Source organism: Marmota flaviventris, chromosome Y (genome assembly GCF_047511675.1).
Source record: "Marmota flaviventris isolate mMarFla1 chromosome Y, mMarFla1.hap1, whole genome shotgun sequence".
In the NCBI taxonomy this organism is placed as follows: domain Eukaryota; kingdom Metazoa; phylum Chordata; class Mammalia; order Rodentia; family Sciuridae; genus Marmota; species Marmota flaviventris.
In genome coordinates, this window is record NC_092519.1 from 12,545,891 (window position 1) to 12,573,107 (window position 27,217).

The following is a 27,217-nucleotide window of genomic DNA, read 5'->3' on the forward strand; positions in this document are numbered from 1 at the left end:
GGCTCACATCTGTTTCGCTCAACTCTTTGCTACATAATGCTACATTGCCTCCTGCAATGGTCTGCGTCCAATCCCCGTTCTTGCTCCTTTTGGCTAACAATACCTCGTCGGGGATGCTGGATTGTTCTAGTGTTACCTGTCTCTTATCTGAGTGTTGGAATGGTTCTTGGACTGTAGCAGTGGTTATGAAAATTCCAACCTTTGTCCCAATCCCAGTCACTGCGGACCCAGATAAATTCCCCATTGTTGAACTACTTAGAGTCCGTAGAGATTTTGGAATTACGGCAGCTATAGTGACAGCTGTGGCAGTGTCTGCTGCTGCAGCAGTTACAGCTGGAGTAGCCATGGCCAGTCAAGTACAAACTACTGCCACTATTAATCAAGTTGTTCAACAAACTTCCACCATACTTGAATCCCAAAATTCAATTAATCAACATATTTTGTCAGGGATTTTAGCTGCCAACCAAAGGATAGATTTACTCCAAGCTCAGGTAGAAGAATTGGCTGACTTAGTGCTTTTGGGTTGTGTTGACCAACGTGCACATTTATGCATAACCTCTGTCAGATTTAATGATTCCAGAAATGCCTCCCGCATCATCGGGGAATATCTATCCGGAACCTGGTCCTTGGCAGCAGAAAACTTGATCCAGTCTCAACTAACCCAGATTGCTGTCTTGAACAGTACCCGTGTCGAACCAGTGACTTTGGGTCAATTCACCGATTGGATATCTTCTGCTTTTTCCTTCTTCAAAGAGTGGGTGGGAGTAGGCATTTTTGGTGCAATGTGTTGCTTCAGTGTTATACTTTGTTTGTGGTTTCTCTGTCGCCTTAAAACTCGCCATGCACAAGAAAAGGCTATGATCATACAAGCTCTTGCAGCTTTAGAAAATGGCAACTCACCTCAAGTGTGGCTTGCGCATCTTAAACAGTAAACCTTTGTCATGGTCGTTGCACCCCAAGTTATTATAACATTGCACTGGGATCGACATGACTTTCCTTGTTATTCTCTTAGTGTTGGAAAGCCCTTGCACTCTGCCGGTTTTACTGCCATTGCACGCAGATGGGTTTTCACACTAGTGCTTTTCTATCGCTTTAAAGTCCGTGCCTTTCTTTCAGGGTGCTGTCAACTTGTTTGTCATTAATACAGCCACAGTTCAGCCTCAGCTATCCCCCTTCGTCCACCATCGTCACGATACAGGATGCGAGGCAAGGCACTGCACTTGAGTGATCCTTGACGTGGACCTCAAGGAGAGCATGTCCTATTGCATGCGGGTTAGACGCGTCCACGCCCCGCCCCACGAAAAAAGGCGTCGGCTGATATGGCCTCGGATCTGGGAAAGGGCCCTCCTTAGGACTGAGCCATACTATGCAGCCACTTCTGCACAGTGGGATAGGACCTCTACTCTCGCCTGTATTGTTTTAATAAAACAGAAAGGGGGAACTGTGGTGAGCCGCTTCTGCCGTTTCTGCAGACTATGGTCGCCATTACGAGATGGCGCTGGCTCCGCTGTGGTATGTGACAAACAACTCCTTATCTGAGAGAGTTGGCACATGATTTTTCATCACCCTGTGAGGGAGTTCCACGCGGCAGCTTTGCATTGGGGCTTGGGATGCTTTATTAAGGCTGGGAGGGCATCCGGGAAAGAAGAGGAGAAGAAGAAAGAATAATAAATATCAAGGGCCCGAATAAAACTACTGAGAGAAGATTTCGGAGTTGCGTCTTCCTTGCGGGCAAGGGGTCGCGACAGGAAGGAAGGAAGGAAGCCAATTAAAAAAAATAGGGGGAAGCTAGGGATGAAAAATACTATAAAGGCCATTTATGACAACCACAAAGCCACCCTCATACTAACTGGTGAAAAACTAAAGGCATTTCCCCTAAAATCAAGACCAAAAAAAGGTTCTTCAATCTTACCACTCTTATTCAATATAGTCCTCAAAATATCATAGGCCAGAGTGATCAGGCAAGAGCAGGAAATCAAATGGATACAAGTAGGAAAAGAAAAAAACAAATATCTCTGTTTTCTAAGAATATGACTCTATACTTACAGCCCTCAAAAAAACTCTACCAGAATACTTCTAGAGCTTGCAAATTAGTTGAGCAAAGGAGCAGTGTAACAAGTTCAACACCCATAAGTCAATAGTTTTTCTATACTACAACAGTGAATCAGGCAATAAAGACATCAGGGAAACCATCCTGTACATAAATATTTTGAAATATTTTGTACTTGGGACTTGAACTGAGTTAAAGAGGCTTTACAGTGAAAATTATAGAACCCTGAAGAAAAAAATTGATGAAGATGAAAAGATGTCTCATGTTGTTGTGTATTATTGTATATATTATATATCATTGTGTATATATTGTATATATTATCAAAATGACCATACTCTCAAACCCATTATACAGATTCAATGCAATTCTTATCAGAAAACTAATGACATTCTACAAACAACTCAGAAAAATAGTCCTAAAATTAATTTGAATAAATAACACCCTGACTAGTCAAAATAGTCAAGAAAAAGAGAGATGCACAATGCACCTCAATACCTGATTTCAAATTATACTCCAGAGCCATAGTAACAAAACTAGCATGGTATTGGCATCACAACAGACATTAAATCCAATGGAACATAATAGAAGACAGAGGTATATCCACAAATTTATCAGTCAACTTATACTTGATGGAGATGTCAAAAATAAATATATTAGAAAAAGCCAGGCTTATAAACAAATGGTGCTGGGAAATGGATATACATATGTGGGAGAATGAAACTAGATTCCTATTATTTTCCCTGGACAAAAGTGAAAACGAAGACTTAGGAATTAGTTTGGAAACTTTGCAACTGTTACAAGAAAACCTAAGGTCAAGACCCCATCATATTCATGCAGGCACTGACTTCCTTAACAATACCTCTAAAACTCAGAATATAAAATCAAGAATTAATAAGTGAAATGCCATCAAATTGAGAAGCTTCTGGACCACAAAGGAAGCAGTGAAAAACATAAATACCCTAAAGAATGAAAGAGAGGGGCTGGAACTGTGGCTCAGATGTTGAGCACTCACCTAGCATGTGTAAGGCACTGTGTTTGATCCTCAGCACCACATAAAAGAAAAAGGCATTGTGTCCATACAATGAAAAAAAAAGAAAGAGAAAATTTGTGCCAACAAGTCCTCTGATAGGGTCTTTATGTAGATAGCTCAAAAAGCCTGATACAAAAAAGGAAGGAAGGAAGGGAGGGAGGGAGGGAGGGAGGAAGGAAGGAAGGAAGGGAGGGAGAGAAAAGGAAAGGAAAGAAAAAGAAAAGGCAAAATCAAAGAAAACAAAAACAACCCACATAATTCAGTTAATAAATGGGCAAATATCTAATAAGGCATTTCTCAAACAAACTCCCAAATGCCCAACTAAGATAGAAAAAAGAACATGAGTACAGTTACTCTGGAAAACAGTTTGAAGATTCGTCAAAAAATTTAAAAAATAAAAAAAATAAATAGGACTGGAACCACCATATAACCCAGTTCTCCCGCTCATTGGTATTAACCCAAAGAACTAAAATCAGCATATCATCCTAATATAACCACTGCAATGTTTATAGGAGTACAATTTACAATAGCCAAATTAAGGAATCAGTCCAGAAGCCCATTGACTGACGAATGAATTAAGAAAATGGGTGGATCAATAAAACAGTGGAGTTTTATTCAGCCATAAAGAAGAATGAAATTATAGCACATTTCTGGTAAATGGTTAGAAATAGAGAACATCATGCTAAGTGAAATAAGCCCAGACTCAGAAAAGCAAAGGTCAAATGATTTTTCTCTCATGTGTGGGAAGCTAGTGCAAAATGAGGGAGAAAGGGAAGGTAGGATCAGATATCATAAATATATTGGATATATCAGAGGAGTAGAAGGAGACCAAAGAGTAAGGGGGGCAAGAAAAGAGGAAAGGTTGAATGAATTTAAGAAAATTATGCTATGTGCACGTAAAATTATACCATATAATTTCACCTATACATATATATGGAAAGCACCGATCAAGGATGAATAATGGATGAGCACAGGGAGAATCACTAAACTGGGGAAGAGTTGAGTGGGTAGGAAGGAGGAAGAATGGGGTTGAAAATGGAGTGGGTCACATTCCATGCATGTATAATTTTTTTCAGGACAAACCCAGTCACTGTGTGCAACTGTCATGTTCTAGTTAAAAAGAAAAAGTTTCATGGAATTATATCTCTTTTTCCCCTATCTTCTAGGACTTACTTTCTGACTAAAATATAATGTGTTTTGAGAAATTACCATCAGCAGCCAAAAATAAAACAGATTCAGCTATTTTTGGATGAAATATTCTCCAGATGTCTGTTAAGTCCACTTGATCTTAATGTTTTTAAGTCTCTTTTATCCTTGCTGCAATTTGTGTCTGGAAGTCTTGCTCATTTGTAAGAGAACTGTAATGAATTCACTTTGTATTCAAGTGATCTCTATGAGTCTTTATAAATAGCATTTATTTTGTGAAATTATGGGCACCAATATTTGGGCATAAATATTTTCTATTGTTATGTATTCCTGTTAGATTTTTCTCTTTCCCAGTATGTAGGAACCTTCTTTGTCTTTTATGACTGATTTTGGTTTGAAGTTTGCCTTGCCCATTTACATTTACATAAAATAATATTTGCTATCCTTTTGTTTTTAGTCAGTGGGTAACTTTGCCTGTGAGGTATGCTGTATTTCTTACAGAGAACACATAGGTTGGACTTGTTTTTTAATCAAATCTGCCTATGTCTTTTAATTGGAGAGTTGGGAACAAATACATTCAGAGTCATTATAGAAAGATGTCTATTATTTCCTGCCATTCTGATTTATTTCTAACAGTTGATTTGATCCTAATTCTCATTTACTTAATGACTCTTCTAATGGCAATTTCTCTCTCCCTTGCTTTCTTTTTTGTTGACAATCTTCTTCTGTGTATAGGATCACTTTAACTGTTTTTCCAGAATGCTGACTTAGTGGCCATTAATTTCTTTACTTCATACTTGTAACTTGGGAGCTATTTTTGTTTGTTTGTTTTGTTTTTGTTTTCGCTTTTCCTCTTCTGAGATTCTGAAGATGGTTTAATTAGACATGACAATCTTATTGAGGAATCATTTTATTTCAGGGATTGAAATACAACATTCCAAGTCATCCTGGACTTTACCATTTCTTCTACAAAATCTGTTATTCTTACTCATTGCATTTCTCTCTTGCAGCTTTTTCTTTAATTATTTTTTTTATTTTTCTTTAATTTTATTTTTTATTGATTTAGGCTTTGACAATTAAGTCATAATTTGTCAAGGAACGGATCTTTGTTGGTCTTATTTATTTGTGTTCTGTGTGCCTCCACTATCTTGCTGTTCATGTTCTTTCCTCGGGTTTTGAAATTTTTCTATTTTTCTAACTGCATATGTTGTCGATGACCCCAATCTTTGCATCATCCTTTAACTTTTTACCACTGTGACCACAGTACTTGATGAATATGACTTTGAAGAGAGAAGATATATTTTGACTCATGATTTCAGACATTCAATCCACAGTCAGCTGGCCCCAAGTCATTCATCATAGAAGAATGGCATGGTCAGCTCCTAGCAACTGTGGTGGGGAGGTGGGGAAGAAGAATGGGCTACAGAGAAGATAATCCCTTTCAAGGTATACCCGCAGTGACCTGCTTCCTCAAATTGGGTTCCACTTCCCAGTAATCCATTTTACTAAGAGTAATTTACTCCACTGAAGAGGTCAGAGTCAACCATTGTCTAAAAGTCTCTTCTCTGGACTTCGATTTATTGGGGACAGTGCTTTAAACACATTGGGTTTGGTGGGGAATTCCAGATCCAAACCACAGCAATCAGTATCTATGTTTTTTCCTTAATACCTCTGAATGTTAAGTTATACCTCTGACTGTTAATCTGTAATGCTTTATTTTATTTTATTAGTTGTAGATGGACACAATACCTTTATTTATTTATTTATTTATTTAATGTGGTGCTGAGGATCGAACCCAGTGCCTCACACATGCTAGTTGAGCACTCTAACACTGAGCCGTACAACCCCAGCACCCAAAATAGGACTGGGGATATGGCTCAGTAGTGAAAGTACAGGTGCTAATTCCAGGATAAAACTCTTTCCTGTTCTCTGTTCCAGTAACCATAACCATTGAGCCCCTTCTTTCTGGCCTTTCAATATTATGATTTCAGGACATTTTCTCTCTCACCTACCCTTCCTATTATTACAGAGCTGGGACCTTTCAGGAACCTGAGGTGCTAAACCTGAGGCATGGAAACCCCTGAGCCCTGACCTTAACTCCTGGGTTCTTGTGATAAGGTCAGAAGGATTTACACATGTCACTCAGAGTTGCTGGCATGAGTTTATTAGAAGTGATAGGGAAGGGAACACACATGCTGTCCTGAACTCCAGTTTCATTGGGGGTCCTGGGCAAGTTTCCAGAGAGTTGTACCTTGGTCCACCTCTTTATTCTGACTGTCTCCAAGATGACATCAGACTTTTAAGTCCCCAGTGCTATAGCCATGGTAGGTCACCTTGGCCCATGCTGACTGATTCCATTTGGAATCTTTTCTTACAGATGTTATGATTGCAGGCAGGCTGCTGTGGCCCATGCCTGTAATCACAGCAGCCCAGGAGGCTGAGGAAGGAAGATTGTGTGTTCAAAGCCAGCATCAGCCAAAGTGAGGTACTGAGCAACTCAGAGAGACCCTGACTCTAAATAAAATACAAAATAGGACTGGGGATAGGGCTCAGTAGTCAAGTGCTCCTGAGTTCAATCCCTGAAATCACATCCTTCTCTGCCACCACAAGCCCCAATACACACACAAACAAACAGATGATATGGTTGCAGGAAGGTGGCAGGGGTGGTGAATTATCCTTATTCCCCTAAGTCCTGGCATCTGGTCTGTCTAAGGGTCATAAAAGACCCTCCCTGGAATCCACTTCCGGCTAATTTGTGTGTGTCTCATCATCAGCATTTCAGCATTTCAGGCCTATAGTTCTCCTGCAGATAAAAGGTAGTTTATTGAGGAATGTAACATATTTGATTGACTTAAACCAGGCACAGGTGCAGGTCAATTGCTTCCTGCATTAGAAAAGCATGTGGGGGTCAGAAGAGTGGACCATGTTTAGAGAAATAATTATCCCTTAACGTTGTGTCCCCACTATTCGCATCTGTCTGTCCCTGACAGTAGCAGAGGAATGAAGCAAAGTAGTCTGCACCCTTTTCTTTTAATAAGATGGAATATACTCTTTCAGAAGTTCCTGCCTGTTTATACTCATATTTCTAAAACACTAGCTCTTTTGCATCTGTCAGTGAGGGGGTATATGTAAGCCTCTTAAGGGTCTATGCTAAAGAACAGGTGCCCCCAGTTCTAATTAGAAGCACTACTGATTTTCAATGGGGAGGATTCCAAAGACACACACTAATCTGTCTGCTCTTGCCCCTTCTTTCAACTATAGTGACCTAGAATACCATTATACTGCTGCCATCATCATCATCAGAACTTCTACTTGTATCCTATTTCAGGTATCCTTCTTTAGAGATGTGGTCCTTCTTGACAAGTTAAATTTGTGTTTTATCACCTTCATGATTCTCCTTCAAATAAGTCATCTCTGATGCTTAGTTACCCTGGAAGAAAGGAACTTGGAAAGAAAGAAACTCAAACTTTCCTCTGTATATCTTCCAGGACTCTTCTTGCCTCTCAGTCCCCTTTTGTTTCCTCCAGGTTTGTGCACCCTGAGCTAATCCCCTATTTCCATACTCCTGAGATCCACCAAAGTCTGCTGAACTACCTACTTCTAGGATGTGCTCACACACCAATCCCTTCTCATCCTATGACTTTCTTCATCCTGGTCAGACAAGAAATTTCTCTTTGAAAGTCTGGTTTTCACAACACTGAGTACATTAGATCCTTCTTCTATTACAAACACAGCTAACCACTATGTTTGAAAAAGATGTCCTTGGATTCTGGCATGACAGAAACATTTTTGTGTTGCTTCACTTGGATTGTTAGGTAGTCATTCATTCACTCATTTGTATTGCAGCCCTTAGACCAGGATCCAAGGTATGACCCACACAAGGGGAAGCCTTTGTTGTGGAGCTTCAACCTCTGCCCTGAAAGTTTAACACCTCAGGTTTCAGAAGAAAAAGTCTGGCACAACAATGCTGATTCCAGGGAAGGGAGCCCTAGTAGAGGTGGTACAGATTTTGTTTCTCTTGCTTTTGTTAGTTCACTATCTTTAATTTTCATTTGTGACAGTGCCCCGACCCTCTTTGCTCTGTTTGGGGGGCTGAAGCTAGAGAGGGCAAGGATGGTGGATCAGAAGTGCCTTTGGAACACAGGTGAGATTCTGTCTCAAAATGAAACCTAAGCCAGGTTGGTGCCTCTGTAGAGCCTGCTTCCTGTGTCAAGCTTTGTTTTTGCAAAAACATACAATAATTTAGGCTTCTCTTTCTATCTCCTTTCCATTCTCTCTTTTGAGCTTCCTCTTTCTCTTTTTCTGTATGTCTGATACCCAGTGGTTATCTGTTTGCCCAGCAAGTTACCAAATCTTTCTGCCTCAGCACTTGCACTCAAAATGGAGTGGGTCTGAGCAAACTGTTGATTTACCAAGTAACTCGGTAACTCAGGCACTGAGTGGAGTCTGAGAGCTGCTGTTCTATATGATGTGGAGCAACTCAGAGCTGGCAGAGCCTGCTCTCCACAATAGGTGTATGTTGGTGAGATTTGGAGGTGTCATTTTGAGAGACAGCACTTGACACACAAAAAGCTACAAAATGACAGAGATGAATACACATGAGCTTTACTTAAGTGTAAGCAGGGCTGCCTCAATTGGACACTCTTCCTAGATGGGGACTTAGAATAAAGACACAGAAATACTGAGACTCTCTTTATAATCATTGGTACCAGAAATTGAACCCAAGGGTGCTAAACCACTGAGCCATATCCCCAACCCTTTTTATAACTTAATTAGAGACAGGGTCTCCTGAGTTGCCTAGGGCCTTGCTAAATTGTTGGGGTGGGCTTTGAACTTGCAATCCTCCTGCCTCAGCCTCCTGAGCCACTGGAATTATAGGCCTTTGCTACCCCTCCCAGCTGAGAAATACCAAGTCTAAAAGGAACCCCCCACAAGCCATCCAGATGCGGAAAGCACAGCTGTAAATCTGGAGCAGCATGTCCTTGCAATTCCAGACAGATATGGGATATAGCACATAAGATAATTTGCTTCACTTTGTCTTCTCCCCTCTCCCACTTACTTCCCCTTTCCCTCCCTTTCTCACCCATCCTACCTCCTTCCTCTCCTCTACTGGTCTTCCTTCTGTTTATTTATTGCTTTATTTAAATTGATGCATTATAATCACACAAACATGAGGAAAGATTCCTTGTAATATATTTATGCATAATTTGGTGGATTTCCTTCCAGAGTTTTACTCCTTTCCTTCCTCTCTTCCCTGAAGTCACCACCTTTTAATCACCAGACCTAGACAATTATTTTAGCTCTTTTCTAATAAAATTTCAAAGAAGACCATAATGGCTAGGATATAGAAATATTAAACCCCATAATTCCTTATATTTTTCCTTGTAGTCATCAGATACCTGCTGCAGCTTTCAGCATAAAGGTTATAATTCACACAAGAAACATTGTTTTGGCTCGTAACATGCAAAAGCCACCACCAGTCAAATGAGACCACAGCAGGGGCACACGGTTTTGCTCATCTCTATTACATTGTTGTTTTGGAAGTGAGTGGATAACAATGAAATCATGAGTCCAAGTTGGAAAAGTATTTGTATGTGTGACAGGTAAGCATAATCTCTCTCTCATATATGAGGGTTGGAGGGGGAAGGATTCTCAGTAAGAGGACAGGGAGTGTGACTAGGTGGCAGAGTGCTTACCTAGCATGCCTGGGGGGGGAGGGGCAGTGTTGGGGGTGGGGGGTGGGGGGTGGAGAGAGAGTTCTGTGCAGAAAACTGAGAAATATGTATGAGTTTTCTGTACTTGGATGAAAAAAACAAAGTATCTCAAAGCCCTATAAATGCAATGAAGCAGGCAGTGAACCTTAATGCCACAAAATGGGGGAAAAAATTGATGTATACAAGAGCAGGATAGAATGTTTCCACTTGCAGCTGACTCACTAGAGGAGTGCAGTTGAACTTGGGCAGAAAGGAGCAGAAGCAAGATCCTGAAAAAGATCAAAAGCAGCATGCTTTAAACAAAAAGGAGGAAACTAAAACATGTAGCATCTGAGCTGATCAGAAGGGCTACAAAGTATAGCTCACATTTATGCATCACAAGTTAAATTACAGGAGCGTGGATATCTATGTTGTTTCAAGGTATAAAGGAAGACTGTCCATGTAATCAGCTTTCTGTGTATCCATCTCAGGCCTGATTAGCAGAGATTAAGCAAACATCAGTTAAAATTGATATAAGAAAATGCTTCTAGCTATACAATATTTCTCCCTAAGATTAGATATAGTCAAACACATATTTGGGAAATATCAAGATGATAAGTTAAAAGAAAGGAAATGATAAAGTAATGAACTATGGTAGATATACATTGGTAAACTTCTTTATTTCGGGTAGTTTGCTCCCCTCCTCCCTGTTAATTAGTTAACTCCTGGGAAGGAGTTGCTGAAGGAATACATGATGTGTGAGTGACTCCGAATCTAGATGATTTTTTTTCATGAAAGTCTTGGAACAATAAGGCAGCAATTATGTAATTGAGCTTTAATCTGCACTAAGCATTTCTTCAAAGTCTACTTTTTTTTTTTTTTTTTTTTTTCTTTCTTACCAGGGGTTGAACCCAGGGGGCTGAAGCATTGAGCCAGGTACCAGACTCATTTTTTATTTTTTTTATTTTGAGACAAGTTCTGGCTAAGTGGCTGAGGCTGGCTTTGAATTTGTGAACCTTCTGTCTCGGCCTCCTAAGCTGCTGGGATGACAGGGCTATGCACTGTACCTGTCTTCATGGTCTAATCAAATTCTTTGGGTTAGTCCAAGGCCATATTTGTTGGAAGAATCCAGCATGGTTGGTGTTAGCATAAAATGACCATGTCAGGTGCATACTTCATAGGTCAGCAGAACCTTTGTTCAGCCATGGAGTCATGCTTCTGGTGGACCCACTTACCTAATGCAAAACGAGCTACTGATTAAAGGGGGAGTGTGTGTATTTATATGTTGCACTGAGAGGTGATGTTAATTATGGTCAGAGTGTGTCAGTTTTGGTGCTCAGGAAATAGGGTTGTAAGAATTTGAAATTTGTTTTCACTGGGCACTATTTTTCCTTGGGGAAGAATGGAGGGTCTGGGGTGGGCGTTCAGTGCTTATTTCTTTCCCTTTAGGGACCCATTTCACTGTCACTTGGAAAGGATCTATTTGACAAAGGATCAATGCTTTGGCCTTTTCCCACAGACTGCCATTCCAGACTCGATGGATATGTCCTTCCCAGGAATTGTCTTGCCATTAGATGTTTGCTTCCTTTCCAGGGCTTGTCTTATCACTAGGAAAGGATCACTGTTATCAATGTGTTGCCTTCTCCCTCACTCCCCCTCTTCCCAGTCCACACTATTTTGGAGTTTGTCATTTTTTATATCTTACAGTTGAGGGAAAGAAGAAAAGAAGGAAGGAAGGAGGGAAGAAGGAAGGGATAGAAGGAAGGAAAAGAGAAGAATTGAAAAGAACAGAAAAGAGAGGAGATGCAAAAGAACACTTGACCCTCCAGTCCCAAAAGAAAGTTGATAATAACTATAATTTTAAAGCCCTAATCTTAGAATTGCTGGGGTGTTTTTCTTTTCATTTAGTTGAGTGTCTTCTTTCATAAAAGGTGCAAAGTTTGCTGTTGTGCTTTATATTTACTCTCTCTTTTGTTGCTTGTGTCTTCAATGTCCTATGCAATATCACACTTTAAAAAGCAGACTATAGAGTCAGGCATGGTGGCAGAAGTTTGTTATCTCTGCAACTGGGTGGATAGGTGAGGTGGAGTGAGGATGAATAGGAAGATTCTAGTCCTGTTAGGATTCTAGTAATATTTTTAAAAGGGCTCTGGGTATATATTAGTAGTAAGTAGACCTATGTACAATCCTCAGTATTTCAAACTTTAAAACAACAACAACAACAAAAACCACAACCCTCACCATGAGCAAAGAAAACTCTCTCTCCCTCCCTCCCTCCCTCTCTCTCTCTCTCTCTCTCTCACACACACACACACACACACACACACATACACACACGCACACACACACGTGTATACACACAGAACACCCACCCCAAAGATAGCTTCAGGGGACATGGAGTTATAAGTGGCTCAGTTTAGTTCTATATAGCATAAGATTTGTACCTCACACATTTGTTTTGATGGGAATCTCTTGAGATCAAAATTAGTGAGCAATAAATGGAATAATATCCACATGAGTTTGTGGCATTGTTCCTTAATTTATAGATTCACAGAATCATAGTCTGTGAAGAGAAAAAAATGTAAATTATTAATGCAAATTTAAACTGTGGTTGCATTCACTATGGAAATTAAAACTAGGGTCACAAGGCTGCTGAGACAGAAAGGTCACCAGTTCTAGGATGGGCAACTTAGTGAGATCCAGTGTCAAAAATTCAAGCAAACAAGCAAATAGGAAAGAAAGAGGAGAGAAAGAATCTAATATATGTTATGCGCGAGGAATAGAAAAACAAAGAAATCCCTACTTTTCATTCTTATTTCATTGAGACTTTCTCCAAGTGAGTCATCCTCTCCTTTTTCATATAATGGTGTGTATATCTAAGAGGTTCTATTAGTCTCTCTATTTGTTTATTTTTCTTTGTGGTAGTGGAAATCGAACCCAGGGCCTTACCCATCCCAGGCTAGCACTGATTTACATCTCTTCCTCTTTTAATGTCATGTTGAGACATGGTCTTGTTAAGTTGCCCAAACGGCCATGGACTTTCTCCCCTCCTGACCCAGCCCCCTGAGTAGCTGGGATTACAGGAATGGGGCTCCATGCCTGGCCTTTTTGCTATTTTTAACAAGAATATGGTTGAATACACATAATATTAAGCTCATTATTTCAACCCATTTAAAGTGTACAGTTCAGTAGAGCACTTGGAGTATTGGACAACTAGAATATTTCGTCACCCCCAAATAGGAAAACCTGCTTCCATTAGCAGTTACTCCCCATGCTCCCTCCCTCCCAGCTGCTGGCAACCTGTATTCTCCCTCCTGTCTCTAGGATACTTCAAAGGGAATCACTTAATATGTGGCCTCTTTCAAGCACCAGAGTTTTCAAGATTTATCCATGTTACAGCATGTATCACTTTTTGCTATTTTTATTTCATATTTGGGATGTATATTCTCTATACCAACCTGCACTGAACTGCTTCTAGTTTTAGGAAGTATAAAACCAGATGGAAACCTAAAACTGAACTGTGCCTGAGCACAACTAGGACAGTGGATTCTATTCCAAGACACATTTTTAATGTGTTTATTTTGTTGTCACTCTTTGCTTGTTTGCTTCTTTCAGATGCCAGAGAACGAAGCCAGGGCCTGGAACATGCTAGGTCAGTGCTCTAGCACTGAGCCACACTCCCAGACCAGGAAACTTATTTTGAATTCATCCAAATAAAAATATAGGTTCCATTTTCTCTCCATCTCGAATACTAAACTTTATTAGACCACTAGTATACAAGTTACGGTTCTCATACTTATCTTGGACTGCACATAGTAAAATGTGCAGAGTGTTTTGGAGTTTCTAATTTTTTTCAAAAAAGTTCATTTGTTCTTTTTAGATATGCATGATAGTAGATTGTACTTTGACATATTTATACAAGCATGGAATGTATGTTATTCTAATTAGGATCCCATTCTTGAGGATGTACATGATGATGAGGTTCAGTGTGGTACATTCACATATGAACATAGAAAAGTTGTGTTACATTCATTTCACTGACTTTCCTACTCCCATCCTTCACCCTTTCCGTCATTCCTCTTTGTCTACTCCGTTGGACTTCTATTCTTCCTGTCCAAGTCCCCGCACCCCACACCCCTTGTATGTTACCATGCACATTATCAGAGAGAGCATCTGACCTTTGGTTTGGGGGAATTGGCTTATTTCACTTAGCGTAATGGTCATGTGATCTGATGGAGTCTCTAATATTAATTCATCATGACGTTCATTGGTTAGGTGGATCATTTGCATATACTCCAGGATTCATCTTTTGTCTTCTCATTTTTATTTTAGAAATTTTGGGATCACTAGTATTCATTCTTGATGAGGCTTCATTTTAAATAATTATTTGTTTAATTGTTTTGGTACCAGAGATTGAATCCAGGGGTGCCTAACCACTTAGCCACATCCCCAGGACTTTTCTTTTTAGGTTTGATTTGGCACAGGGCCTCATTAAGTCTCTTAGAGCCTTGGAAAGTAGCTAAGGCTGCTCTTTAACTTGCGAACCTCTTTCGTCAGCCTCCCGAGCCACTGTGATTATAGTCGTGTGATTATAGCAGGACCTGCTAACTTTAACAATTAAATATTACAGTTGTTACAGATTTGACTTATCTGCCCTTTTTTTTCTTTTTTTTTCTTTTTTTTGACATAATTTGCTACTTTGCTGAGAGTTTTATCTTAAAATAACATTGACTTGTGCCAAACTCTTTTTCTGCAGCTATGGAGATGATTATATGGTTGCTGTCTTTCATTTTGTTACTACTATCACATTTTCACTTGCATATGTTGAACTACAGAAGCATTCTAAAAGTATTGTATTCTTTCTCTTGATTGTGATCTTTTTATATGTACTAATGAATATGGTCTGCTGGTTATATTGATAAATATTGACTAGGACCATCGCCTATAGTTTTCTCTTCTTGTTGTATACATTCTGATATGAGTGTCATGGTGATGTTGACCTTGTAGAATGAGTTTGTATGTATTCCTGCCTTTTTCATTATTTTGAAGACTTTATCAGAAAAAGAAAGAAAATACTAGTTCTCATTTCAGTGTTAGATAGAACTCAGCAATGAAACTGAAATTATTTTGTTGAGAGACTTGTTACAAATTCAATTCATATTCCTTTTTTTTTTTTTAATTCAGTGTTGATGGTCTTACCAAAGGCTCAGTTCTTGTCCCCAGTGCAAATCCAATATGGAGGACAAGATTTTTAGGATGGAAACGTGTTCTTTTTCATTATTAGCAAAGGAGAAATAACAGACTCCTCCTGTCTCAGAGTCTGTGATTCCAACTGCCAAGGGAACAATGGGCTCTTCAAAGAGTTAATTTTAAAGCTACATTCCATCTGTAGTCTGACAGGATCATAATTTTAATTGTAATATTGAGAGAAAGAGCCATTTCTTTGATCGTCTGGCACCTGTCCTGAAATTTGGATTCCTTCATGCCTGTGGTGTGCATGAGCTCAAGGGTAGATAACTTTGCATGTGATAGGAAGAAGGTCAATCTTGCTTCCCCCAAGGTTAGGGAGGGGGAGAGAACAAAGAGAAAGGAAAAGTATTATGTCACTCCTAAAAGAAGGCACAGGGCAGAGCACAAGTAGTGTACTCAGAGCATGAAATGGACTCCTTTTACAATGTTTTATATCTTTTTATGGATTTATCCAGGTATTCTGAGCAGTCAAACTTATAAACATATAATTTATAGTATTCTCTGTGGTCCTTTGTATCTTTGTGATACATTTGGGATAATATTACTATCTTCATTCTTGTGAAGATAGTTCTGTGCATGAATACATGATTAAATTTGTGTGTCTGGAGGATATTACCATTTCACTCTAAAATTAATTTTAAATTATGACATATTTTATTAGTTTTCTACGTTTTTTGTGTGTATTCATACAAGTCTCATCTTTTTATTCTTCTTCTTTCATGTTCATTCTCAGTTTTTATTCTCAACAAACATAAGTGATAATCATATCACTTTATATATGTGTAAAGTGATATAATTATTTATACACACTTTGACCTTATATTCATTAAACCTGTTTTAAATTTACTCATCTAGTAGTTTCTGCAAGTAAAAACAGCTCTTACTTCTTCTTTCAAAAGTTGATGTCCAGAAAAAGCAGAAACTTTGTCTTATTTCCATTGAGTTGGAAATCACTTACTCTTTACAAATAAAGATGTTAGCTCTAAGGTTTTCACTTTAAATATATGTACCTGAGTGTTTAAAATACAAATACAGTTTCATATTTTGCAAACTTATTTTACCATTGAAATAGAATAAAATTTTCTTCAGTTTTCTAAAAATCTGGCAAATTACAGTGGTCGATATTAAAATGTTATCCATCTTGTATTCTTGTCATAAAATTCTATTGCCATTACTTCTTGTATGCGTTTTTAAAAATATTGCTGTAACTCATTTGTTGCGATTTTATCTGTATTAGCAAAGAACATTGTACCAGAGCTATGTTTTACTGTGCCACTCAAGCTTGGGCTAAAACTTCAGAATCATGAATCAAAATAAATATTTTCTCCCCTGATTTAATTATCTGAAGAATTGGGTTGAGAAACTAATGTTACAGAATTGGAGCTTTTTTGGAAACTGAGGCAGGACGAGTTTCCCTACCCCTTCAAGCCCCTATTCTTGAAATCAACTCAGAACAACTGCAGAAGTGCTGCTCAGTGTAATAGGCATATGTTTATTAGAAGAGATGGGAAAGAGGAGAGAGGGACACTCACACAGGAAAAGTGGACTCTCCTCCCAACTTCAGGGAGGTTTCCAGAGTCCCGCCAAAGATCACTTTGGGACATTTGATTGACAACCTAGGAGCTGCAAGGAACACCTCCAAGAGAGGAAGGTGTGGTAGCTCATCTAATGGGAGTTTTTAAGAAAATTGAGTCACTCTGTTTTTGCCTCAATTTCCTTCTCTCTCAATCAGTTTGTCACTCTTCAAATGATTCCCATCAAATTTTGTGAGGGTATTGCTGTTCTGGCTATTAGGGTGATTGGGGTTTTGAGAGTTTCGATGATAAAGAATGGTCCTGAAAACTTAGTTACAATAGAAAGATGATATATTCTACCAATATGGTCTAATATTTAATGCCTCAATTAAGAATTGCAGGTGGGGGCAGTTTAAACAAACCAATCTTCATCTTATAGGTGCTTATCTTTCAGATAAAGCTCTCTGTGAGGTTCAGTGACCCTTCACTTTCTATTCCCTGCTCATTCATTTATGGCTGACTTGCTACTTAACACTAAATTAATCACAAAATTAGTACTGAGAAGAGGATGATTGATTCTAACTTGACTTGTTGATGTGGAGAAACTTTTGGAATTGGTTGACTGAAAGAGGTCGGAGCAGTCTGGTGGAACAGGCTAGAGAAAACCTAGAAGGCTATAACGGAAACTTAATATGTGATTCCTGTGAAGGATAAGAAGACAAGAATACTGATAGATATGTGAACAGGAAAGGCCATACTAATGAGGCTTCAAGTGGAAATGTGGACTCCTTGGGAATCGGAGGAAAACCCATCCTTGATACACCAGGATGAAAATTTCAACTGCTATTTGTTCATGACCTGATAACTTGTGGGAGGGCATGTTTAAAGGTGGTAGACTAGTTTAATTGGTGGAGGATATTTTAAGGAAGAAAATCACTTAGGTTGAAGCATGAATACTAAATACTTTTCGCCTAATTTACAGTGGGATGGTTTGAGAAATTTATACTCTGGCCAGTAATGGAGCACATGTAAACATGAGACTAAGGAGAGTGTGTTTGCTAAAGAGATTAGTCCTGATAAGAATTCGTGCTTTTCATCAAGGCAAAAGGAAAGATGCTTGGAAGTATCTCTGAAATCTTTAAGGGCACCCTAAGAGAGATGAGTAAGAAAATTTATTTAAAAGATTTTTCTGGAGAAGTATTATTTAAGAAAGCCAGCCCCTGGTGGACACTGAACCTCCTTGGGATATTTTTCCTTGTACACAGCCATGAAGTCACTCAAGGGCCACTGCACTTCAGACAGGCACAGGTACAGCTTGTGCTAGCAACAAACTTTGCTGCCATCCTTATGAAACTGGTTTTGCAGGCATACAGATTGCTGGAATGATGTGGTCATGTTGGTGTCCACCAATGCGCTTAAAGGAAACTTGGAAAACCAGGCAGTATACATTAGGGTCAGATAAGTTGTGGGAATGAAGTTCAAACTCAATGGAATGAATAAAGCCATGGGCTACATTTAAAGCATCCTAAAAGAGTGACCATGTTTCTAAAGTATTAGGCCAGCAACCTGATTATGGGTGTTCCAAAAAAAATAAGGCCTGGCCATTCACCCCAAAAACCAAACAGAAAAAATAATGGTGAAAAATAAGTAAATAAAACTAGGAAAAATAACTTTATTAATATGGTCACATCGGGGGGAGGGGTGAGAAGTACACATAGTTAAGCAGCCTTGGTCAAAGAGGGATCTGGTTTGTCATTATCTCAGTTCTGACTATGCAAGGTGGCTCTGGAAAAAGTTCATCATTTGAGAGGGAAATCTCTACTTGCGGCTCAGTATGATTATCAGAACTATGGTCCTGAAATGAGGCAATTTTTTGTCCCTAGGATGTAATTTCTCCTGCCTATGGTACAATCTCTTCATAGGGTGATCTGCCTACTAGGCTTTCTTATTCCTTGAACATGGTTGGAGAATGACTGGGACTGCTAGCACTATTCCAGGGGTCTGAACAAGACATTGTAAAATCTGGAATGTGAGGGTCCCAACAGTCTTGAAAGGGGGGAAAGAGAGGTTAAATAAATCTAGGATCGAAAAACTTATATCACCATGCCTAAGTATAGAGCTCAGTTCCCACAAAGTTTTAGGTAATAAAGGAAGCAGATACAAAAATGAAGGCAGAGATGCCAATATATATCGTGTTTTTAGTTACAAGTTGGGTATCTGCAGGCACACTAAAAGAGTCAGCACTTTTAACAAAAACAGCTTCTATTTCTCTGTTATAGTCACATTGCCTGGAAACAGTAAAGTCACAAGGGCAGGGGTGCTCAAGCTCATGGGCGCTCACATCCTACCACACTGTGTCCAGGCTGCCACCTTTACTTTTAAGATTTAATGTTTGTCCTGCTGGATTTTAGTTTTGCCTTGGGCTTATCCCCTCCTGCCTGTTTTCCTTCCAATCCCCTTTACCCTGTGCCTGTCCCACCATTGGATATTAGAATTATATAACTTTATTTTTATTTCTTATAGGAGTTCATTTATAAGTAAGGATTTAGGCTCAGAGGTGCTTTTAGAATTCAAACTTCTGAGCAGTGCTGCTTAGGTATTTTGAAGTTCTCCAGGTAGACAGAATGAATTCTGCATTGTGAGCTGGACTTGGACATTTGGGGAACAGGAGTAGAATATAATGGTTTAGATGAATATTCCAAAAAGTCCATATGTTAAAGACTTGGTTCCCAAATGGCACTAATGGGAGGTGCTTTGATATTGAAGAAGTGGGCCCTTGTGAAAGTTCTATAGGTTATTGGAGGCATGTCCCCAAGGGGGACTAAGTGCTTTGGCCTATTGTCTCTCAGATTTTCTTCCAGCTGGTGAAGTGAAGGGATTTCTTCATTAAATGCTCAGCTACTCTCACTGGAGGTCCAAACGAAAGGGCTACCCAATCCTATTCTGAAACCTTGAAACCTCCAGAACTTGAGCCAAAATAACCCTCTTTCTCTTTAAATAATCATTATATATATATATATATATATATATATATATATATATATATATATATATATATATCTCTTTAGGTCATCTTATATAGTTCTGTTATACTAATGAAAAACTGACTAAAACAAGAGGCAGTAAATATCTAACACTTATCTAATACTTGTACGGCAGCATACTTCCATGAACAGAAAAATTGCCCTCAGGCAGAGATTGTAAATGGAGTGAGGGTCACAGGAGTCAGCCTTAAGAGTATCCAAGTGAGCACTGAGGGGATGTTAGCCACCCTCTCCAAAACTGCAGACTCATCTCAATTTTCTCTTTAATCCACTCATCTTCACAGAACATAGATATCTGACAATATCTGTTTATTTCACACCTGGCTATACTACTACAAAGTAAGTTCCACGAAGATACACATCTGTGTGCCTTCAGGGTCTCAGACCAGTATTAGAACATATGACGGTTGAATAATTAGTCATTAAGAAAATGAGTTAATAAGTAAGTTAGAACCTTAGAACAATCAGGCACAGCAATTAAGTAACTGAGCATCAATCTTCATTAATCCAATATGGGTTCAAGACTTACACAGGGCAGGTGTGTTGTGCTTCCTCTAATCCCAATGCCTGGGAAGCCTGAAGCAGGAGTATGGAACTTCCAAGGGCAGCTGTAGCAAGTTAGAATTTTCATCAGCTTAGCAGAGACCCTGTCTCAAAATAAAATAAAAATAATTAAATAAAAAGAACTAGGAATGTATCTCTGTGCTAAAATTACCTCAGAACAACAATAACAACAACAACAACAACAGCAAAAAAAAAAAAAAAAACACCCACAACCAAAACCAAAAACAAGCAGGTAAACAAATGATAATAACAACAACAATAAACAAACAATTAAAAAAAATGGCTTGTAAGAGTGGTAGAAGCTCAGGATTGTTTTCTTGTGATGGTAGGAGACAAAAGAGTTGCACATGATGGAAATATGAGGTTAAGGAAATCATTCTGTAGAATGAGCCTATTTCTGCTGAATCCTACATGTTTTCTTCTCTGGGAAGCAGTTGACCTTCATCCCTGCCTGGGTTGAGTGGGCAGATATGTCACATTCTTCAGCAAACTACCTGTTACCTACAGGAGAAATGCAGGCCAGAAATAATGTTGAAAAGAGGAACCAAAGTTACCCTAAAGGGGAAACTTTTGTGACCCTTTTCATAGACCAGATCCCGAAACAGAGATAAGAATAATTCCTCCAATCATAAAATCTGTAGGAATAGGTTCCAATTAGAACCAGTCAGTTTGGTCCAAGGTGACCCACAGGTGTCATGGCAGCAGGGACTTCAAAGTATGATGTCACCCTGCCATCATCAGTCAAAAGTCAAGAGGTGGACCTGGGTGGGATTCTCTGGAAAATTCTCTGGGATCACAACAAAACTGGAAGGCGGTAGGGGCATGCTGTCACTCTCTTCTCAGAGAGACCCTCTCTCTTCCTTGAGAATATTCCCCTTCCCTTTTCCTATTCTTTTCACAAATTCATTTTTGTTATTCTAGATGGCATGTCGGAGATCTTTCATACTTGATCACAAGAATCGGGGCTTAAAGGCGGGGGAAGGGGGTCTTCATGTTGCCTCAGTTTTCCTAAGGACCCAGCCCTGTGACATTTGGTAGTCCCATCCAGTTATCATTGGCCTTCTTTGGTTATTGGTTATCTTCAGTTACCTCAATTCTTTTTGGGGGTTGCTTTCTCCATTCAGCCTTCTATGAAACTCTTTTCTCCACCTTTGATTCTTGGTGACTCTAGAGGAAAACTCTTGAGCTAATTATTGGGTTAAGTCTAGAGCACATTCTAATAAAGACCAAAATATTTCATTTTTTGTTGTTGTTGTTGTTGTTGTTGTTGTTGTTGTTTTGTTTTTTGGTGGTGCTAGGAATTGATCCGAGAGCCCTGTGAATGTTAGGCAAGCACTCCAGACTTACCGGTAGGAGAGTGAGGATGAAGGAATTAGGCTATGACTATGGGGTTTTCAGAGAAGAATCCTGTGGTGTGGATTTTAGTCTCAGATAACAATTTACGTTATCTGAGACTGAATGTAGTGTTTGGGATGCTTTGCCTATAAGTGAAGTATTGTCAGGGGTTTAGTCAGGCTGAGTCAGAGTAACCTTTCGATGACTCTGGTTCTGAAATGAAAGATATGTTTCAAGGCAGCATTGCCTAGGTCACGTTCTACCCAACAATCTCCATGTCTCCAAAGCTTACATCTGGAACAAAGTAACAATTTCATAAACAATCGTCCAAAAGCAGTTCAAGACCAGAGGAAAACAGTGTCACTTTTAAACCCAACCTGCTGTGGGATGTAAATGGCTGTTTTATTGTCCCTGTGCTCTGGGATTGTGTTCTCAGTAAGTTCCTCCCTAAATATTGGAGAACAGGAGAGAAAGGTGGAGAGTATCTGGAAAGGCCAGCTGTACTAGGTTCTGCACATTTTGAGGATGCTTACAAGGTCTGCGTTCTATTATGGGAATTATGCAGCTGGGATTACCCTGAATCAGCTTCAGGAAGCTGACAGGATAAGCTGGGGGACATTAGGAGATGAAATGCTTCCTGTGAGGTTTCCACTTCTCTTTAGATGAGCACAGGGAAAGAAAATTAAAATGGATCCTATATTTACAAATCTTCTTTCAATTGAAAAAAAAATTTTTTTTCCCTGAGGAACTTGTGGGCTCCCATATTCTTTAAATAGGTAGACTAACTAATCTGGTCCAAAAAGTTCACTCTGGTCTGATATAGATGTTCCGGGTTCTCCTTTACTAGAGTAATTGTGGATGTGTCCACCCCAATCCCCGCTCCCTGCAAAGTCTCTATTTTTTGAGCTCATGGTCTTTTGTGGTAGATTAAAACATACCCAAGTTAATTATATATCTATTTCCCAAATCAGTCTTGTTTTGGCCAATTGTAGTTGTTGGGTTTGTTTGGTTTGGTTTTAAACCGTCTATCCACTTTTCCTGCTGTCTTTATTCAGAGATCAAGTATTCAATACAAAGCTCTAAATTCTTTGTTTCCTGCTGCTTTTTATGTATATTTGTGCACACTTGTGTATTGTATATTGTGTTAACAAATGTATTTTTGTTTCTGTACCATTTACATGAAACCAAAATTGGCATATGGATATTAAAATTAAACAAACAAAACAAAACAAATAATGATGAATGGATCTAAATACCTTTGAGTTCATGTGACTTAAATCTTTAAGAAAAAGTTTGTTTTAAATTGGTTAAGCAGGCCAGGCTTATTTGGTGCATACCTATAATCTCAGCAGTTTGGGAGGCTGAGGCATGAAGATCCTAAGTTCAAAGCCAGACTTAGCAATTTAGGGAAGCCCCAGGCAATTTAGCAAGACCCTGTCTCTAAATAAAAGTGAAAAGGGGTGGGGATGTGGTTCAGTGATGAAGCACTTCTGGTTTAATCCCTGGTACCAAAAATCAATCAACCAACCAACCAGATAACAGTTAAGACATCTTATTAACCCACACAGTTTTCTAGGTGGTCAGGCAATTAATAGAGTTTTGGTCTCTGTAAAATATTTAAAGGGTAATGTCCATTGCTTCTAGGATTCTTCTTCAACAGAGAAAAGATGGCTTATATTGCTAATTACACTTGTCTGATATCTTGGTTTCCATGGGCAACCTAAAGTTAACAGCTAAAAATCAGTAAATTAGATTTAATGTAAATGGTATTAATCTTCATAAATGTGTAGGTTAAAGGGGGCATCAATTAGTTTGCAAAGTTAAAATACTAATACATCATTGCTAAATGTAAATTCAAATACTATTGATTTTTTGAATCCCAGAAGTTAATATATATTGAAATTTATCAAATGTGTTTTTATACATTGCTAAATGGAAAAAAAAATTAAGATTGTTTTGTTTCTGGACCTTTACTAAAAACAAGACTACTTACTATGAGTTAAAACTCTAACATATGTAATTCTATATGCAAAGAGTAAAATATTTCAGTTGTCTCTTGATTAAAATACTATAAAAAGCCCAAAGTATTTCACCTTATTAAAATGGAGTAATTTGTCTAACCTCAGACATCTCATAAGGATTGTTTAGAATATAAACTTAAGATAGGGCCAGCAACTAGGAAAGAGATACAAGAAATATATTATAGAATGGAAAAAAATAGAAAGAAAAGAAAAGCAGATGTTTCCAGATGAGTAAGTCTTTTGTATGGTAATGTACACAAGTTATAAGGCTTGTGAAAGGTAATCTCAAAAGAGTTGGGTGTGACTAATTTGGATATAATAAGCACAAAGTTATTTCAGGTATGCTGTATGTTGTGTTAACATATGTGTTAAGGTCAAATTTTAATATACTGATAAAAACCACAATTTAACTCTGCATGTGTTGAAGTAACTGGGATGTGTTAAAACACTGATCATCTCTTATCTATCAAGATAATGACTTGTGTGGGTTAGGAGAACCAGTACTATTTAGGAGAACCAGTCCTAAAGGAGATAGGGTTTTTACAAGTCTGGTTAGATACACAATATTATTTTACCTTATTATATACTACACTACAGATTCTAAATATTTCTTTAAAAGTTAAACTTGGTCAATATAAGAACATCATTGTAATTGACTTCTTTATACATTAGATGTATTCATGTCCTCCAACTCTACAAGTCTTTAAAACATAAAGTTCACAATAGCATTTTACCAAGCTGGTGTTCTCCAAAGTAAAGTCCTCTGTAATGGTAGTCTCTTTCAGATTTATAGAGAAATAACAAATTTAGCTGTGGATTTATTTATGTCATTTAATATTTTATAATTGGATAAAATGACCTGTCATCAATAACCTGTCACTGACATATGTGTGTGTGTGTATGGGTGTGTGGGTGGGAGTGAATCTGGGAAGGGGTTTTAAACGTACTTTTGGAAGGTAATAAGGAGAGTCTGGTGTGTTTAAAGGCTGACAATGTGGAAAATGAAAATATTTTGCTTGCTCACTATCTCTCTCTCTCTCTCTCTCTCTCACACACACACACACACACACACACACACAGACACAGACACACACACACACAAACACACTCACACAGGAGCACATAGGAGTCAGCAGAGAAGGACCATTTTAGAGAATATTCCTTTCAACTCATGGTTCCTCTATTCACACCTGTCTGTCCCCTAATACTATTTTATTTCATCTTTGATCTATTAAGACCCGTTTCCTCAACTCCAACTTTAACATCAAAAGAAGTCGGTTCTTATTTAGTAAACCATAGCCTTTTAATTTTGAAGTTGGTTGGTGAAAAATGTAGAAGATGATCACCTGTGGCTGTCAGTCAGGGATAGGGAGAGCTATGGATGGAAAATTAGTTCGGATCTATGATAGATGTTTTTCCAAATCGCTAGTTCTATGAAACTGAACCCAGTAACCTTAAAAGCATAGCACTGGGTCTGGGGAGGTGGCTCAGTGGGAGGGCGCTTGCCTAGTACATAGCAACCCGAATTTCAATCCCCACCACCAGAGAGGGGGAATATGCAACAGTTTACCACAAAGGGACAAAATGAGTCCCTGTTTAATGGTATGTCACTTCACTGGAACCGTTTTGAGTGGGTTTCAAGGTTATCTGCTTTTTTTCCTTTCCTTTGTTTTCTTGGAATAGAACCTGCAGCACTCCCCAAGGAGCTCCATCCCCACTCACCCCGCCGCCCCCACCCTTTCTTCTTCTCCTCCTCCTCCTCCTCCTCCTCCTCCTCCTTCTTCTTCTTCTTCTTCTTCTTCTTCTTCTTCTTCTTCTCCTTCTCCTTCTCCTTCTCCTTCTCCTTCTTCTTCTTCTTCCTTTTTTTTTTTCTTTTCTTTTTTGAGACAGGGTTTTCACCAAGTTCACTTAGGGCCTGATTAAGTTGCTGAGAACGTCTCCTGTCTCAAGGAGACGTTCTACATTTTTCAGGGCGTGTGGCAGCCCGCTGGGCCCTGTTTTTCTTTTATTTAAAGAAACGTTCAGAAGTTCAGAAAGTTCAGTATTCGTTGTTCCTGAAGTCAATCCTTATTGAGCGCTAATTATTTGTGAGTATTCTGATACTTGTTAGCCTAGATAAGGAAATGGAATTCTAAAGTATTTGCCAGCCGCAAATTCACATAACATTTTCAATTGCACAGATGGACGTGGGTGGGGGAAGAGTACTCTTAATTCAATATCCAGTGGTGTGTGCCTAACAGAAGTAGGTTCTCCTCAAGCTCTGAGCTACGAGTTTTTGAAGATAACATTCACTCCTATTGATACTAATAATACATTCGTATCCCTCAGCCAGGAGCTGTGCCCAATGAGTTCTCAGATAGCAAGGTTTTGCTTTATTCCCCCCTCCTCCCCCTTAAGGCGAATAGTAGAGCCTCTAGTGTGCGGGACTGGCAGGAGAGCTACTGTCACCGAGTTTCTGAGTTATACTGTTTTGATTGAGAGTAGGTGGGCTGATAGACGCGCTGGCGGGTAGGTTGTTTGGGGCGTGGTTGGGGGTTGGGAGAGGTCTTGTGGGAGGAGAAATGAACTTTTCATTACAAATGGCAGGGTAGCAAGGCTCTGATAGAAAGACATTTTTGAACAGTGAAGCACGCTTTCGAAGTCTTACTCCTTGGATTGTGTCTTCCCCTCTCCTCCCCTCCCTTCTGGTCCTGCCCTGTGCGTCTTCAAGCGCACCATCATATTCTTCGGCTATGTTCACAGTACTGAACCCCAGCGATTACAGTCCAGCCCAGCAGCAACAGGATGGCCTCGACTTCGGAAAAAACTCTTCCTTCCTTGGGATCGACCACTCTAGCTCAAATGATCAGTGTGAAACAGGAGGCAACCTTAAAGGGACCCAGGGCCGGGTCAAGAGACCCTTGAATGCTTTCATGGTATGGTCTCGCGACCAGCGGCGCAAGATGGCTCTGGAGAACCCCAGCATGCGAAATTCAGAGATCAGCAAGCTGCTGGGATACCGGTGGAAAACGCTTACAGAAGCCGAAAAATGGCCATTCTTCCAAGAGGCACAGAGACTACAGGCCATGCACAGAGAGAAATACCCGAACTACAAGTATCGGCCTCGCAGGAAGGTTAAGACTCAACAGAAGACTGGCAGCAGTTCCCTGCCCGAAGAGCCCCCATTAAAACTGTGCAGCCAGGCGTCGGTGGACGCGAGGCTGCATAACCTTGGGCAGCCAGAGCGCAGTTCAGAAAACCTGCACTGATGAAAGCAGAGCCAGCGAAGCCATTCATAGCCCCACTTACTGACACCAGCCAGCGGGCTGCAGCTCCGACTGCTGGAGCCCAGGGCCCCAGCACCGAAGCACCGCACAAACCTGAGTGACTAGCGGGTAATTCTGGCTGCGCAGACCTAAGCCGATGTTCCCTTATCGTAGTTTACACCGTGACTTTCTTACGTTCAGATTCCGTATGGAATTCCTTTCTCCCGCTAAGGAAGGCCCCGTTCAACTTAACTTTTGTTATTATCTCATTTTTAAACTTTGATTTCACAATAAGGTATGTGAACGGGTTTAACGCATAAAGATT

At 39.4% G+C, this 27,217-nt stretch overlaps 1 protein-coding gene across 1 annotated transcript; it reads left to right on the plus strand.

Moving 5' to 3' along the window:
- The first annotated feature begins 1,492 nt into the window (after positions 1-1,492).
- On the plus strand, positions 1,493-26,895 carry LOC139703578 (sex-determining region Y protein-like). Its single transcript, XM_071607069.1, has 2 exons — positions 1,493-1,512; positions 26,358-26,895. Exons 1-2 carry the CDS (start codon positions 1,493-1,495, stop codon positions 26,893-26,895), a joined length of 558 nt encoding a protein of 185 aa, XP_071463170.1.
- The last annotated feature ends 322 nt before the right edge of the window (positions 26,896-27,217 follow it).

What these genes read in the sequence shown, in the direction of transcription:
- LOC139703578 (XM_071607069.1), top strand. Translation starts at nt 1,493, where the DNA reads ATGGCGCTGGCTCCGCTGTG. An exon ending in ATGGCGCTGGCTCCGCTGTG is followed by an intron (nt 1,513 to 26,357) that starts GTATGTGACAAA and finishes TGCGTCTTCAAG; the next exon opens with CGCACCATCATATTCTTCGG.